General features: G+C 44.3%; 1 protein-coding gene across 8 annotated transcripts in view; it reads left to right on the top strand.

Moving 5' to 3' along the window:
* FN1 (fibronectin 1) overlaps positions 1–14,939 on the top strand; it is a 52,609-nt gene extending 37,670 nt beyond the window's left edge. For 2 of the 8 annotated variants that reach the window (XM_071746913.1, XM_071746907.1), the window contains 15 exons: positions 502–615; positions 2,144–2,413; positions 4,241–4,428; positions 5,511–5,598; positions 5,780–5,956; positions 6,192–6,289; positions 6,484–6,655; positions 7,149–7,238; positions 8,055–8,521; positions 9,071–9,209; positions 10,404–10,568; positions 11,496–11,621; positions 12,264–12,370; positions 12,514–12,624; positions 13,044–13,938. In XM_071746913.1, the coding sequence (XP_071603014.1) occupies positions 502–615; positions 2,144–2,413; positions 4,241–4,428; positions 5,511–5,598; positions 5,780–5,956; positions 6,192–6,289; positions 6,484–6,655; positions 7,149–7,238; positions 8,055–8,521; positions 9,071–9,209; positions 10,404–10,568; positions 11,496–11,621; positions 12,264–12,370; positions 12,514–12,624; positions 13,044–13,118 (2,387 nt within the window). In that variant the 3' untranslated portion in view covers positions 13,119–13,938. Of the gene's footprint in view, positions 1–501; positions 616–2,143; positions 2,414–4,240; positions 4,429–5,510; positions 5,599–5,779; positions 5,957–6,191; positions 6,290–6,475; positions 6,656–7,148; positions 7,239–8,054; positions 8,522–9,070; positions 9,210–10,403; positions 10,569–11,495; positions 11,622–12,263; positions 12,371–12,513; positions 12,625–13,043 lie in introns of all 8 variants that reach the window. The other 6 variants (XM_071746911.1, XM_071746910.1, XM_071746909.1 and 3 more) reach the window with 6 other exon arrangements.
* Positions 14,940–16,742: the final 1,803 nt, after the last annotated feature.

Below are 16,742 nucleotides of genomic sequence, written 5' to 3'. Positions count from 1 at the left end.
TCTTTTGCTGTCTTGCTGATTTCAGTTGGGTTTCATCAGGAAGAGCTAAGGCAAATTTTTTGCCTTGAAAACTTCACACTTCTTTGACACTGACACTGCTGTGCTGCAAATATTTTTTCTTGGCAACCTCAGTGTCTCTGAAAGGTACCTGGATTTCAAAGCAATGCTATTGGATTTTCTAGCATCCAACAAAAATTCTTGTCAGTCTTATCCCAGAGCTGGTCTTCTCTTGCTTTTTTTTTTTTTTTTTTTTTTTTTTTTGATTGTGCTAATTTGCCCTTTTAGCTGTGGGGCTTTTGAGCAGGTAGAAATTGCAGATACCTTGTCATGAGCTGCCAGAGAAGCATAGTGCAAGCAAAAGACAAACTTGATGTGTCTGCCCTGTCTCATTCTGATGACAAGGAAGGACTTGCACAAGCCCTTCATCAAAGGCTATGTAGAGGCCAGTTCTCTGTACCTTCATGCAGCTGCATGTGGACTAATGTTGTTCTTTTCTGCCAGATCAAACACAAGTCACTATTGAAGGTCTGCAGCCCACAGTTGAGTATATGGTCAGTGTCTACGCTCAGAATCAGAATGGAGAGAGCCTCCCCTTGGTTGAGACAGCTGTCACCAGTATGTATTTCACTTCATGGTAACAAAACAAATGTTTTCTATTGATGTCTGAATCCACCATACAGTATCACTTTCCCAGTGAAAGTAAGTGGCAGGTGCCCTGGTCTCCAAGAGAAGGCAAGGTAGTCTGCCCTGTGGCAAAAATGCAGCCCCTCTCCTTCAAACACTGGCAAAATGCAATTCCCTGCCCCTTCAAAATGCTGTGCTTCCAATTTTCTTTCACTAAAGCTGCAAAGTCTTTTGGGGTTTTGTTTGCCATCAGCCAATCAGTGCAAAAAATGTGCAAAGATCTCATTTCTGAAGCTAGGTGGCAAAGGTGATTACTGCTAAGGCACTGGGCTGGGTTTGGGAGCTCTTGCCCTGCACAAAGGAGTAAAGGAAACCACATGAATTGTATCAGATACTGGGGATGAAGCCTTTTCCAGGGACAGCTCTGGGATAGGGATTTACATGCACTTCATTCCTTTTTTCAGGCTTGTGTTCAAAACCACAGCTTAGGCCCAAATATTTGGAATCATCCTAAATACAACAGGAGCTTCTCTGAAGCTCTGCACTGTTGGGAAAATAATTGACATAAATTTCAAGCGAACCAATTGCTGGACAAAAATCACCTTTGCCAACTAGAAAATGTAGAAGATGAATATAACATGGCAAATAAAAAAGCTGAACTCTTATAATTCAACATGTAAATGCAATGCCAGACCCTCCCACTTTCTGTAACAAAAGGGTATAGCTCTGTGGTAGCCACACTAGACTTCTGTGGAGCAAGGCTTCCTTACCTTGCTGTCTAGCACTGAGCTCTCACCTCACCAGGAAAATCCAGTTAATTGGTCTAATTACAAAGTGTGCATATCACCCAGTTGCACCTGTGGACGTTTTCTGTCTGCTACATACAAAGCTGAAAAGTTCCTTTCTAACTGATTTTAAAATGTAATATACTGAATAATTTGCTTTCTTGGTAAGTGTGTTAATTGGATAATAATTTATGAAAGAAAATAGCGGAACTGATTCTCCTCAGCCTGGTGCTTTGCACAGCAGCTTACAACAGTGGAAAGCAAATGCAGCATGAATCTAAACTTCCTGAGTCAGATGGGTTGCCTGCTTCCTCTTCTAGGAACCAGTTACTGGCTCTGATAGTACAAATGGGTCTCAAAATTCTCATTTTTTTTTTTCTCTTGACCACTTTAAGGTGGTGTAATGTGTCTAGAGTTGGGTAAAAGGGGTTCTAGTGCCAAGGACATCCAAATTTAGGTAAGGGTTGATGTCCTCACTGTGTTGAAGGTGGTAATGCAGGTCCTTTTGGTTTTGTAAAGACCAAGATTGCCTTCCTGCTGTCTGGCACCAGCAAAACCTCAGCCTTACCCTGGGTGTAAGCATGTGTGCAAGGTGCAGCACAGAGGAGAATCAAGTAGCCTCTCTTCCGCATCAAACCAAAAACTGCTTTGCATGTAATAGAAATGCTTTTTATTTTCCTCACCCACGACCTGCTTTTTATCACATAACCTCTTACCGTTAATTTGCCTAACAGACATTGACCGCCCTAAAGGACTAACATTCACTGAGGTGGATGTTGATTCCATCAAAATTGCTTGGGAAAGCCCGCAGGGGCAAGTCACCAGGTACAGGGTGACCTACTCAAGCCCTGAGGATGGAATCCATGAGCTATTGCCGGCCCCAGGTGGCGAAGAAGACACTGCTGAGCTGCATGGCCTCAGGCCAGGTTCTGAGTACACTATCAATATCGTTGCCATATACGATGACATGGAGAGCCTGCCCCTCACTGGGACCCAGTCCACAGGTACACCTTTCACTACACCACCCAGCAGGCCATGGCAGCAGTGGTTTCTGCCCTGTTGGGTCAAGTGTGCTTCCAGGTGCAACCGGTTCTCCACCTGAGGAAGCCCCAGGGGCAGCTGAGGGGATGTGATTGCTTGGAAGGTTGCACAGCTGGTGCTGGAGAGCTGGCTGCCAGTGGAGTCAGCCTATGTACAGAGTAGGAAAGGCAGGGAATGCTGGTAAGATTTAAGGAGCTGATTCTAGAGAAAGGAGGTGTGTTACTTTCTCTCCATCCTGAAGTGGATCAGTAATGTCTGGTCCTTAATTTGGAGCCTGCCTCATAGTGAACCACCTCCTCACAAGGCTCTTGTCTAATATTCAGGGTATTGGGCAGCTGCAAGCAGAGGCAGTTACCAATAACAGAGAGATTAGGGTAGCTTTCATCCCCCAGAAAAAGATCAGCATGAAGGGCCTTGAAATTGGTTATCCCTCAGGTCTTACAGAGCCCCTAGATCATTTCCTAACATTGCCCTAAGGATAACAGCCCATGAGCATGCCCACACCCTGCACTCACATCACCTCCATGAGAAGAGGACATGCTCGATTCAGGAGAGTCCCATAGGTGCCAGTCTGGTCCAGCTCTGTGTAGAATACTTGAAATATTGCTTTGTAAGAAAAGAAAAGGAAGCTAATTACTTTCAGCAATTTGGAATCCATTGCAAAGCTTCCAGCATTACCAGACGTGTTTATTATAAAAGTAATTTGTAATAAAGGTCTCCTGTTCATTTTTGGATGAAAAGTCAGCATTGTAATTCCAGAGGTGTCATGAAGACAGTGGTTCCTAGTCTACAGATTGCTATACTAAACTGAAGCAAAGTGCTGTAATGACTGAAACAGCCAGCTGACTACCTGCCAAAAATGCAAATACAGTAATTTTTAAAACCCACTCTCTGTGGTTTACTCTTTTGTGGGCTGTTCAAAAGCATATTTGAATTCATTGAAGAATTTCTATTGATGCTCAGGGGCTTTAGATTGAGCTTTGAGCAAAGCAACAGCGAAGAATTATCTTGTATTTCCATTCAGTAAAATTAGAAGACTTAATAGCAACATTCTAATATTGGGCACTATGGAAAGGTGTATTTTTCCCCTGTTTACAGCCCAAGAATTACCAACAGTAAGGCAAGGAAATGTTTCAATGGATGCTCCTTTTCTATGCAAACATTTGTTTTTAAAGATCTCGGATGTGTTAGCTCATAAAAAGACTCTTGTGTGATGAGCCTTATGGCCACCACAGCTCTGCTTTTCCATTGCCTTGCTCTCTGTGTAGTAATTTACCCTCGTGTAAGTGGCTGTAAAATGCTTCCCTTCTGCATTTGCAGTGTATTTACATCCTCCTTGCAATTCCTGAGCCTGCTTCCTACTTACTGGTGTAAATCATCTATTGTATTTTAGAAATGAACAGAGATAGGCAGGACTATAAGAAGCCTAAGATAAGAAGCAGGACTAAACCATTAGCTATGTGATGAAAAAGCAGAGACAAGCAGAATAATTAACCAGGCCTAGAACAAATTTAAGCACCTCCCAGAGCCTTTGTGCAGCAAGTGGTATTTGCCTAACTTCAGGGTCAAATCAAGTTCTCTTTATTTATGCTGCAAAGTGTCAGTGTAGTTTTGAGTCTCCTGAATACCTTGTCCCCTTCTGTGGTGCTTTATGCCCATGTTTGCAGAAGGCACACCCCTTTCCTGCTTGTGTATTTTGGGACTAAACCTGCCTCACATTCAGGAGAGAATATTGTTTCATCCAAGACTGTTATCTTTAAACTAACCACATACCAACCCAATTCTTGCAGCAATTCCACCTCCAACAAATCTGAAGTTTACTCAGGTAACTCCCACCAGTCTCACTGTCAACTGGAATGCACCAAACGTTCGCCTCACTGGCTACAGAGTCCGAGTGAACCCCAAAGAGAAGACTGGTCCTATGAAAGAGATCAACCTTTCCCCAGACAGTACATCTGCTGTGGTGTCTGGATTAATGGTAACTCCTTTATTTGTGTTGTGGGAAGAGAATATTGGGAGCAACTGAAGCAATTTCACATTCCTGTCTCAGGAACCTCAGCTGAAGGAGATCATTACAGCTGCTGAGGGTCTGACTCTGTGTGAAGTCTGAGTAGCTATCAGCTGTAGCTGCTTGTTACTATAGCTTTTAAAATGCAAGGAACTGGCCTGCTGAATCTCCATTCTTTCCCCTTCCTCATTTAGCACAGAGGGACTAGGTACCTTCATTGAATGCAAATTGTCAGTTTCACAATCAATAGTAACCCATTAAAATACTTTTACTCGTCTTTCATAAAAAATGTGAGAAAGTGACCTAATGCAGAGGTTTTCAAGCTGAGATATGGGAGCTCTGGCAGGCTGTTGCTTATTTTTAAGACACCTGCAAAATGTAAGTAAAAAAATGCAAGTCTTTTGTGAGTAAGAGTACATTTGCTCTATATCCATCTTCTCCACTGGAAACATTGCAGGAGTTCCTGAACGGGAAAAGGCTGAAAATCACTGCTTTTATGATTCTTGCTACCTTAACAAGCTACTGATCTATTTTAAAGAATTTCTATGAATAATTTTCAAAAATTACTAAAAGTTTAAAAATTTTTATTTAAACATTCTAATCTCAGTGGTCTTCTGGTCTGATGCCATCAAGGATGAAAGACCACATTGTGACTTCCATTCTTCTCTTCACAGTGAGAGCACTGTATCAAAGCAAATGGCATCCATTAACCCCAGGAAAAACAGGATGTAAATTAGGTTATTCTGAAGACTCAGCTTTGAAGCACAGATTTCAAAATTAGGGATGACAAATAAGCTTCATCCTGGTTTTTCTCTGCACATGTGCACTACTAGTATTATCAACAGCATTGCTTATCAGGGTCCCTGTCTGCTTTTATTACAGCTGGAAGTAATTGGAATTATCCTGTCAATCCTTCACTGAGTTATTTTGAGGTTTCACACTGCAGTAACTGGTGACAAGAAATGGGGTTCCACCGAACACTGAGCAAGGGCAGGAGTATTTCCCACTGTGCCAGGTCCTCTTGTAACATGGTATAACTTTGTCCATTCTAGGTTGCCACCAAGTATGAAGTGAGTGTCTATGCCCTAAAGGACTCTCTGACCAGCCGACCAACCCAGGGGGTGGTCACCACTCTTGAAAGTAAGTAATGGGCCTCCACAAGTGACCAATTAGGTCTGTTCTGAGTGGAGAGGCTGAGATCCTACTCTCTGTCAAAAGTAGGGGTCTATACAAAGCTCCAGCAAAGGCCTTCACAAACATTTAGCTGGAAAGGTTAACAATGCCCACAGTACTGACAGGAGACCTTTTCTTTCTGGTGCAGATGTTAGTCCCCCTCGCAGGGCTCGTGTGACAGATGCCACCGAGACAACAATCACCATTACCTGGAGAACCAAGACTGAGACCATCACTGGCTTCCAAGTCGATGCTGTTCCAGCAAGTGGCCAGAACCCCATTCAAAGGACCATCAGCCCTGATGTTAGGTCTTACACTATCACTGGTAAGTAAAGGGCTTCTGCCAAGTTCAGGAGCTTCCAGGGTCATATCAAAAGATAGACTGAGTTCTTGTTTAGCAGTTGAATTTTCTTGATGAGAAATAGTATGGAAAGGAAAGGTAAGAGAAACCATCTGTCATAAAGGGTATTCTCCAAGAAGTTGCTGTTGACAGACATTCTGATGTCTCTTTTAGATGGCCATCTCAGAGCACTAACAGTTATGTTTCCACTTCATTTTAGGCTTGCAGCCTGGCAATGACTACAAGATCTACCTTTACACTCTGAACGAGAATGCTCGCAGTTCCCCAGTAGTGATTGATGCCTCCACTGGTAATGATCTTGTCTGACTTTTCTGTTCATGCTAACATAATAATCATTTATGGTCGGGCAGAAGTTGGCTATATCTGATCATATATATTATTTACTGTGACCTGAGTTTGAGAAGTGTGTCAGGAGATGCAGTTCAGGTGAAGAATACGCTGGCTTCTATTGCATTTGACTTGGTTCCTTTTGTTTTCACCCAGCTATCGACGCTCCTTCCAACCTGCGCTTCCTTACGACCACAAGCAACTCCCTCCTGGCTACCTGGCAGCCTCCACGTGCCAAGATCACTGGCTACATCATCAGATATGAGAAACCTGGCTCACCAGCCAAGGAGGTTCTGCCTCGGCCTCGGCCTGGCACCACCGAGGCTACTATTACTGGTACCTGTCTCTGTTTTGTTTGGGAGCTCTACACCTGAACCACATAAATGTGAAGAGGGAGGGGGGAGGCCTGATGATAACACATGCAGGTGGTCAGCTAAAAGAAAGACATTTTCTGTCCTACAATCACAGTGCACTTCTCTGATCGGGTCAATCATCAGATTTGAACAATCCACAGATGTTTTCTCTGCCACCACAACTGTCATCCACTTAAGGAAACAAGCTGGTGGTGCCCCATCAGTCATATGTGCTAAAGACTCATTATGTTTTGTGTCTGCAGTGTCCATGATCCCAGCTGACATAGATTTCAGACTTGCTCTGAAGTGGAGGAGGCTGGACTCTTTGTACTGTCCTGAAAACATCAGGTCCAAAATGCACATACCTATACTATAGCCATAGCCATCTCCCATTCTGCCTTAGATCCCACACAAAACCATAAAAGAAAAGCAACTCTGAAGTTTAAGATTGCTTTTTGTCCTTCCTCCCTCCCTAGGTTTGGAACCAGGAACTGAATACATCATCTACATCATTGCTGTGAAGAACAATCAAAAGAGTGAACCACTGGTTGGCAGGAAAAGGACAGGTAAAACAAAGTTCTGGATTGTTGTGTGCCAGAAAGAGATAATGTCTTCTGCTTGGGGAATACCATTGCAGGACTGAAATATTGATGTTCTTAAAATATCCTGTTTGCACTATTCAGCCACCCCCTTGTTTATGAGTCAAACAGGCTTGCTGAGGAGGTTTTCCTTTCTAGCATGCAGGAAGTAAGATTTTGAAGTCATGTCAATCATATTTAGCTGTGTTTGGACACTAATAACAGAACAACATGCTTGATTCTTGCCTGGGTACCTAACAGATAATTAAATCAAGGTTAACACAATTTCATCTACTACATGGCAGCATCAAAGGCAGAATCCATTCATTTGTTGGCCATTGCTTTTCTCTGACTTACACCCTCCACTGTGCAAGACTGAGGCTCCTGTTTCAAGCAAAATACCAGCTCTATGTCTGAATGTGACCAAGGACCTTGTTTCTTACTGCTCATTCATGATTTTCCTTAAACTGAAAACCTTGAGTATCTCTTGTAATTTCTTCTTAATTTGAGCAGTGGTGGCTTCTTAGAGTTGCAACGTTCAAAACTGTTGCATTGGTACATGCATGAAGATTTCATACCAACACACTTGTTATGCCTATGTATGAAAGATAAACATATATAATATATAAACAGAGAGAGATATTGGCTTCACAATCACAGTGAGGTCATAAAAAGTGTGCTGCATCTTGGGATGATTCCTAATCTTTGCTTGGAGCTGTGTACAGCACCCACTCCAGCTGTTTAATTGACCATGGTTGATTTGCCACACTTTGCTTTATGGGCTTCTAACCTTTTTTTGGCCAGATGACCTTCCCACGTTGATTACCAGACCACACCCCAACCAACCCGACATCCTCGACGTGCCTTCCATTGATGAGGGGACCCCTTACCTCACAAACAATAGGTATGACAATGGAAATGGGATCCAACTGCCAGGCACTTCTGGGCACCCCCAGACAATAGGACACCAGGGCCAACAAGTCTTCTTTGAGGAGCATGGTTACAGGCGGCCTGTACCCACTACAGCAACTCCCCTTAGGCCAGGGTCGAGGCGACAACCACCGAACGTCGACGAAGCCATTGAAATTCCTGGCTACCAAGTGCCTGTCATCGTGGAACCATTCTACCCCCACTCCCGTGGGCCCAGGAGCAACGACACCACAGGTCAAGAAATCCTTTCTCAAACAACCATCTCTTGGAGGCCATTGCTAGAGAGCTCTGAATACATCATCTCATGTCAGCCAGTCAGCCAGGATGAAGATACTCTGCAGGTAACTGGACTGGGTTTGCACTGTGTAACCTCATCTGCTGTAGCATCTGTCTCCTGTCCCTTTGCTCTGTGCTAAATGGGGGGCACTCAGAGTTGGCTTAATGGTTCTTTTTAACTTTGTAGATGAGAGCAGGATAAATACCTCCCTTCTCTTCTGCGTGGAGAAGGCCACAGGACAATACTGCTAAAGCAGAAAGCCCTTGAAATGCTGTCAGTATCAACATTTCACCAGGGAAGGGAGTCAATTGTCAGGGAGACAATTCGAAGTTTTGAAGACTGAGGTGCTGCTTCTCCAAGCTAAAGGCTCCCTTAAACCTTTTCCTTTTTTTCCCTTGGTTTCTGTTTCCCTGCAGTGGTGGTAATAACAGATCCCTCACGGATCATAGTCCAGAGTATTCAAGTTAAACTTGGTATTCTTTGAAGTTCTCAGAATATTCGAGGGGATTGGGCTGGTTCCACCATGGTATAGAGCACAGAAGTCAACCTAAACACATGGTCTGGGGGCCACCTAAGGACTCTTCCAGTGACTTGGCATTGCTTCTTGTTATAGTTCAGGGTTCCTGGAACTTCCTCCAGTGCTACACTCACTGGTCTGACAAGAGGGGCCACCTACAATATCATAGTGGAAGCCCTGAAAGATCACCGGAGACAAAAGGTGCTGGAGGAGGTGGTCACAGTTGGCAACACTGGTAAGTGAATCTTTTTCGAGTCTAGGTGCTTTTCCTGCCTCACAATCTACCTGGTGCTCAGGTTGGAAAATAGTGGGAAAAGGAATGAAGGGTTCATAGCAGGGCACTGGGACAAGTGACACATTGAGTTCACTGGTTTTGGGTAACTCACACACTGACAGTTGTGACAAGAGCTATTCTGATCTCTGTCTAATCATGAAAAATGTGCTTGGAGGCTTCATACGTCCTTCTAAGGTCAGTGCCCAAGAGAGAACAAAGTTCTGGTGGTATTTGCTGCTCCCAAAAGAGGTAATTTGCCTCTGCATCTGTGGTGGTTACCCAGCAGCACCACTGGACCATCCTGCAGTAGGGCAGGCTGCCTGCAGAAGTGCTGATTTGGCACAAACAGGCAGCACTTCAAAACCATGTGACCAACCACAACTATGTGTGGTTAGAGACAGCATTTTGCCACAGTTGGAGAGCCCAGAGCCCACACACCCTGTGGGACCTGGTCGCTGGTTTTACCAGTGCAGGGGGCTGGGGCCCAACTCTTTTCTCTCCCTTCATATTCCCACATCTATGGGAAAATAAGGCTGTTTCTCCCCTGCCAGCACTCCAGTTGCCAAATGTTAGCCACAGACTGAACATGGAGCATCAGATGTTGACCCTGATGATCACACACTGAACTGGTGGTTGTGAAACACCCACATTCCTATCAGGGCACACATATAAGGTGGAAATCTATATACTATAGGATAGCTGTAAGGTCTGGTCTCCATCCCCCTGCTATGAGCTGGAGTCTGAAGGGGCCCAAAAAAGTGTCTGCAGCTCCCAGCCTCCTGCTGTCAGCCAGCATCCAGCACTGCCTAGCATATTTCTCTTAGGAACAGGCTTAGCCAGGTTGTTGCTCTCCAGCAGCAAATGCAAAAACTCACACTTGCTTGAAACTTGGCAAACCAAGATGAAAATAGCCATCATGTCAGTTCTTTTTTTTTCTTTTTTTTTTTCTGTTATCATTCAGCTTCTCTGACACATGCAAATGGAAAATAAATTACATGGAGTCTGGACCACTGACAGAGCCATCAAGTGTATGCCCATGGGGGAGCTCCATTACTGCCAGGGAAAAAAAAAAAAAAAGCATGTGTTCACTGAAAATAATTCTGTCTTTCAGTAGTTTCTATTGCTGTGTGTGATGCCTGTTTCTTTTCATTCCAGTGTCTGAAGGACTAAACCAGCCCACTGATGATACCTGCTTTGATACTTACACTGGCTCCTTCTATTCCATTGGCGAGGAATGGGAGCGGCTTTCTGAAACTGGCTTTAAACTCTGGTGCCAGTGTTTGGGCTTTGGCAGTGGTCATTTCAGATGCGATTCTTCTAGTGAGTAGCTTGCTTTTGACCCTCCCTACATCTAAACTCCCTGAGCACTAATGTCATGTTTGACAGAACCAACCTGATCTAAACATGAGGCAGGCTCTTAAGTTTTTTAAACCAAATCAGCGTTTTGCATCATGAGAAGTGATGGAAAACTTTGGTTATTTCTGAGCTGTGCAGCTTATCTAGTATTGCCCTTCACTGCATCAGCAGCACTCAATATTGTATTGATACATGATTTTTTCACCAAAGTTTGATGTTTATTTTCCCTTCCCAGTTTTATTCTTTGCAGACCTGTGGTGTACAAGGAAGAGTATCAGACTTCACACAAGGAAACGGAACAGAAGTCTGTGATTGAGTGGTTTACCACAACACTTATCCAGCTAATTTAAATTGTGCTTTTAAACTGTGGAGTAAGCCAAAGCAATTCTTTGCTTTCTCAATTTTCATAGTCTCAGGAGAGACTGCAGGGAAGACACGTGTTTTACAGGATTAATATTTCTATTTCCTCGTTTGATACACATGGCTTAACCATTGTGGTTTTGCAGTCTCCTTGGTACAGTTTTAGTGGGTATTTGCTCAAAAAACCCCACCATTTTGTCTCCCTTTCTGCCCCATGTTTTTTTAAATTCCCTTACATTTCTCTTAGTCTCCTTTTAGCCAACCCTCCTCACTCTTTGTCACATCCCACTCCTTTCCTAGGAGCCTCTAGCCATTTCCCAGAGCCATAACAGTCCTCAGCAAGTTCAAACCTGCCGGAGCTGAAGCCATTTCCAACAGAAACCCATTTCTTCCCTGGGACTTACAAACTTTTCAGCTCATCTTTCTCCTGCCCCTCTGTTGGTTCCTGAGACACCACCACGCTGTTCTCCTCCCTCTGTGTCACTGCAACTCAGGGGGTAACTCCTTGTTTTGTTCCTCTGCTTTCTTCAGAGTGGTGCCATGATAATGGTGTAAACTACAAGATTGGGGAGAAGTGGGACCGGCAGGGAGAGAATGGGCAGATGATGAGCTGCACCTGCCTTGGAAATGGAAAAGGAGAATTCAAATGTGAACCTCGTAAGTCTCTGCCTGATGTCAACTTAATTGAGCTTCTGTTCAGAAAACTGCAGCATTCCAGGGCCTTTCCCATTAAAGTCCTGCCAGTAGGGTAAGCAGAGCACTAGAATGTCTGCTTCAGGTTTGGAGGGTGAGCTGGTGACAGATTGAATCTGTCATCTCAAGACCTGAAGGCATAAAACTCACATTCCCTAGCTTGGAAAGAAGAAACCCTTCTTGTTAGCTAAGACTTCAGCACATCTGTCTACCTTGGCCCTGGAGCCACGCAAGAGGGACAGACCACTGCTCTAAGTGGTACAGGTTACCCTCATCAGTAACACAGGACTTTTTTGCAGGGCCTGTCCTCTGAAGACCCTCTTGTTTTCACACTATGAATTGAACTGCATCATTCTTATCAGACATATACCCTCATGTTCTAGTTTAAAGTGTCTGGAGGGATATAAAAATGAGTGATGTTCCACTTGCCAGGAACTGAGCCTCTGGTCACACAGGGAGTGCACATGGGTCAGAGCCTCCTGTTTGATTATCAGACTGCTCTGAGAACTGGATGATCTTTAAGGCCCCTTCCAACACTGTGATTCAGTGAGAATGCTTAAAGTCAAGCACAGGTCCTGCAACTGAGCTCTGCCTCTTCATCTACAGATGAGACCACATGTTATGATGATGGGAAGATGTACCAAGTTGGAGAGCAGTGGCAGAAGGAGTACTTTGGGGCCATCTGTTCTTGCACTTGTTATGGAGGACAGCAGGTAAGCAGGAGGGACTCACCATGCTGAACACAGGGAACAAGAAGAGGCTGTACAGGAGTGGTCAGTCCTGGGCATTTGAGGTCAGGTGAAGCTCCTGGCCACCTCCATCAGTGTGGTCTGACTGGCACATTCTGTTTCTCTAGGGCTGGCGTTGTGACAACTGCCGCAGACCCAGTGTGGAAGTAGCCCCTGAAGGCTCTGCTGGCCATACCTACACACAGTTTACACAGAGATACCACCAGGCTACAAACACTGTGAGTACACTTTCCTTCTCTGCAAGTCTGCACAGATCATGGGGTCTGTAGAGGGCTCGAGGGACAAGAGCAGCCTGTAGCTTTCTAGTAGTGCATGATAGCCCCTGCTACAGCAAACCATCCCCCTGCACAGCACGTGTGCTTGAGTTCACACTTCCACACACAGTGTTCAGTGCCATGCTCACCTCAGTGGGGTTTCTCCTTTCCTAGTGCTGGGATGCACCTGCATGCTCTAGTAGTGCACGTAGTGGTGTCCTTGTCTTCACTTGCTGCTGTAACCCAGCTGTGTGCTTTGTGCTGAGAACAGCTGCTGAACACCTACACGAGCTGACAGCAATTCTCAGCCCAAAGCACAGCCCTGAAGTGTCCATCCGTGCAGGACAGAGCGAGCACTAACTGATCTCCTTCCCTCCTGACAGAATGTCAACTGCCCCATTGAGTGTTTCATGCCCCTAGATGTACAGGCAGACACACAACATCCACGGGGAAAGTAACATCCAGCAAGACTTCTTGCGGCAATGGCAACAGGCAAACCAAAGTATAACTAATACCTATCTGCCAGGATTACCACCCAAACTGGAGTGATGCTAGCAAAAATGCATCTTTTGAGAATGGCCCTCTGCTCCGGAGCCATTTTCCCAGCTTAAGCTCAATTCACAGCTTCTCCAAGCGCCACTCTTGGAGTGTTTCAGACTTTTCTCATGATTGATAGTGATTACCTTGGGGTTTTTGGTTTTTTTGTGGGATTTTTTTTTGTTTGTTTTGTTCAAAGTGTTGAATACCAGCCAGTATTTACAAATTTATGGGAAAAAAAAAAAAAAAAGAGGGCAGATGCTAAATCACAAATTGGTGGGGGATCAAAATGTTAAGGGGGAGGGAGGGTGTAGAAATTCAAGGTTCCTGGGCTATGCAAAGAACGTGAGTACAACATTACTGAATTTTAGCTGTAGGAAAGTCCACCAAACACTTCTGCTTTCACATAAGCGTGCAGCCAGCAATAAGATAGGAACAGCAAATCCAATCACTGTGATATTTAAAATATGCACAGTCCTAATTCTTTCTCAATGATCCTAGTATTTTTCTAGCTGTATCTTTATATCTCATTACGATGTTATTTATCAGTTTTGTTCCCCTGACCTTCCAAGTGTTTTTATATGGGAATAAAATGTATTGAAGACACTTAGTATGCAGTTGACAAAGAGGAATTTGGTGTAATTATGATCAGTGATTATTTTTATACTGTAAGTGCCAAAGCTTTACTACTGTGGAAAAGAAAAAAAACAACTCTTTTAATAAAAAGATTTACAAACCAGACATATAGTTTAAGCGATTCTCTTTGCTACCATGGAATCTAGGATGAAGATTATTATTCTGAGCTGGAGTAACATTGCCTTGAAACAAGATGGAACAAACATCTCAATGAAGCGTGAAGTAAAACCTCAAGAGAATATTTGTAGAGCAGGTTGTTAATTAAAGGCTTCCAGCTGCACTCTCTGCCCCAGTAGAGCAAAGAGACACTCTGAGTATGTATGCTACGTTGCAGGAGGCAGGGGCTTGCTTTGTGGGAATATGTAGAGAAAGGAGGGAGGGAGAGGAAAATATTCTCTGCTTTGGATGTAACGGAGGTAAAGAGATGGTCTTTAATCCAGCCATCCACTCTAAAAATGCCTTAAATGAAATATGCTGTCAGTGTTTGAGTTGCCAAAAGTAGTGAGGCCATCCATACCTTTGAGGTTGGATGTGTTCTAACCTTACATGACACCCTCACAGGTCCAAATAGATGCTGGATCTCCGAGTCCCTACTTCAAACCAGTTACTGCTCTCTACTCTGGAGCATAACTTACCTGTGACCCTTCAAAGGGTTTAGAGAGGGACTGACACACCCTTCTTTCAGCTCTCAGCTATTCCATCTCCATTGGCAATGTGATAAATTCCAACAAAAGCCAGAACCGAGTTCCTTCAGGTGCTAGTGAGCATGCCTTCAGGATGCAGCAACCTCAAAGAAACCCCTCCCTTACCTCTGCAGAAAGTCTTACAAATGAGGCAAAGACCACTTTAAAAAATACTGTGCTTGTCTGGTGGGGTGCAGAGGGAGGTAAATGAAGTTATCCTCAAAACCATTTTTAAAACAAAATTAGCAATAAGCTGCTTTTGCTTGCGCTGCCACTGCTGCAGAAAACCTGTAGAGCATTTGCAAATGCAGAGGATGAAAGGTTCTGTCTTGATTCCTCAGGCCACATCCCTCGCTTGGCTACAAAGGCTGTTACTCATGTCAATGGATTTCTCTGGACTGAATAAAGCATAGCATGAAAATAGACTTTGGCTTTTTGACATGAGAAACACACATGGCAGTTGTTTTCACAGATTGCTATTTACAGAGCAATCAAAACATTTGCAAATAGCAAAATGATTGCAGTGGAAATCAGTTCTATCCCACCAGTGTTGAAGAGTCAAAAAAATACTTTAATATCTAAAATACATGAGAACTAAAAATGGCACAGAGACACAGAAAAAGGCTTTCCTGATAAACTAGATTCCTATTCATTTGTCCTTCCTGACTGAAAGTAATAATGTTTTCCACCAATTGCAAAGATCCCTACTTAGTCACTTTGCCAGTAACTTCACACAGGAATTGTCCAGCTGAGCAGGAGTCAGGGTCCATCCAGCCTCCTCACTGATGTCCCATTGGTTCTGACAGCAACACCTCCCACAGTCAGCATTATGGGATAAAATTAGTCCATTTGCCTAAGCTCTCTGTAGAGGTTGGGCCATGCCTTAAGCTATGAGTGTTTACATTGCTGATGATTTCTGTTCAATATTTACTGGTGTAGCACTGGGTATTTTGTTTTTCAGCTAAAATTTTTAAGTTATATTTGAAAATCACTATCAGAGTGCAGCACAGAGGCACTTATGAGATCAACCACATGCTTTCCCTTTTAGAAACAATCTGCAGCCAAAAGAATCCAGGTTTTTTAAAAGTTCCCATGCTTCATACTGGCATAAAGTGACAACAGAACAGCAGCTGGACCTTGGAACACAGGCTCTATCTATATCCAAGGTCCATTGAAGCACAAAGATCAACTGATGTTGTCCAGCCCAGATTACCTTCACTGCAGGGGCAGCTGCCCAGGTAGGGGTGAAGGAAGCATCTGATCCTGTTAGGATGGAGCTCTCAGGATCCCAAACAAAGTGCTCACAACTGCACAAAGGCTGGTAGCATTTAATCCCCTGGCTGGTCATTTCCAGAAGTGGAAGTGCATCTCCAGACAGTTTGGCTTCTTGATTAACGCAGAAGTTTTCTAAGAACAAAGGAACAATCAGAGGGATGACTGTACCCCAGCAAAAAGCCCCATGGTGGCTGGAAAAAAATAAAAAAATTAAAATCCTTTACTACTGGCTGGAAAGGCTGAGAGGGATTCCTCCCTGCTCTGTTTACTTCCACACTTCTGGGTGCTGTTGCTCTGCCAGCTCAGGACCTGCCAGGGGCAAGGGACCATACAGTGACAGGGCAAAACACAGCCTGCCAGCAGCCCACTCTTCAAAACAGATCAGCTGAAGGGAACAGACCTATCCTCCTGTGAGAGGAGACATGCCCTTTCCTGTGGGAAACACACTCAGCAGAGCTATGCAGTTTTTGCTTTTTATCATGGCAAGGATCAAAGGGAGAAGTCATTTGTTCAACTAGCAGAAGATATGCATGTAGTGAAATGAGGCAACCAGGTGCCACTAATTACCTCTGCATCCTTCACAAGGAACCACTACAGGCCAACACAGTGGTATCTCATAATGAACCACTCATCTGGCCTTCTGTGCAGGGGGAAGGCTCTCAGTTCTTCAGCCTGTTTGTCAGCAGGAACTTGCCCTCAGCAGAGACTGGATCCCCCTCAGTATCTCAGCAGCTTCTGATCTGACCTGGCAGCAGCACCTGGAGCCTCTGCTTCCAGACCTGCGTGCTCCTGTCAGAAGAACACCCCTGTGCACACCCAAAACAGGAGCCAGTCAAGTGCCAGGATACACCCTCTGCCAATTGCCTTCAAGGAGGTGGTTTCAGGCCAGCTGAAATTGTTACCACAGCCCAGGTGACAGGATTCCTATGAGGTCACCTCACACTGTGAGCT

Source organism: Heliangelus exortis, chromosome 6 (assembly GCF_036169615.1).
Source record: "Heliangelus exortis chromosome 6, bHelExo1.hap1, whole genome shotgun sequence".
Lineage (NCBI taxonomy): Eukaryota > Metazoa > Chordata > Aves > Apodiformes > Trochilidae > Heliangelus > Heliangelus exortis.
Note: the sequence above shows the minus strand (reverse complement) of the source record. Positions and strands in the feature narration are given on the sequence as shown.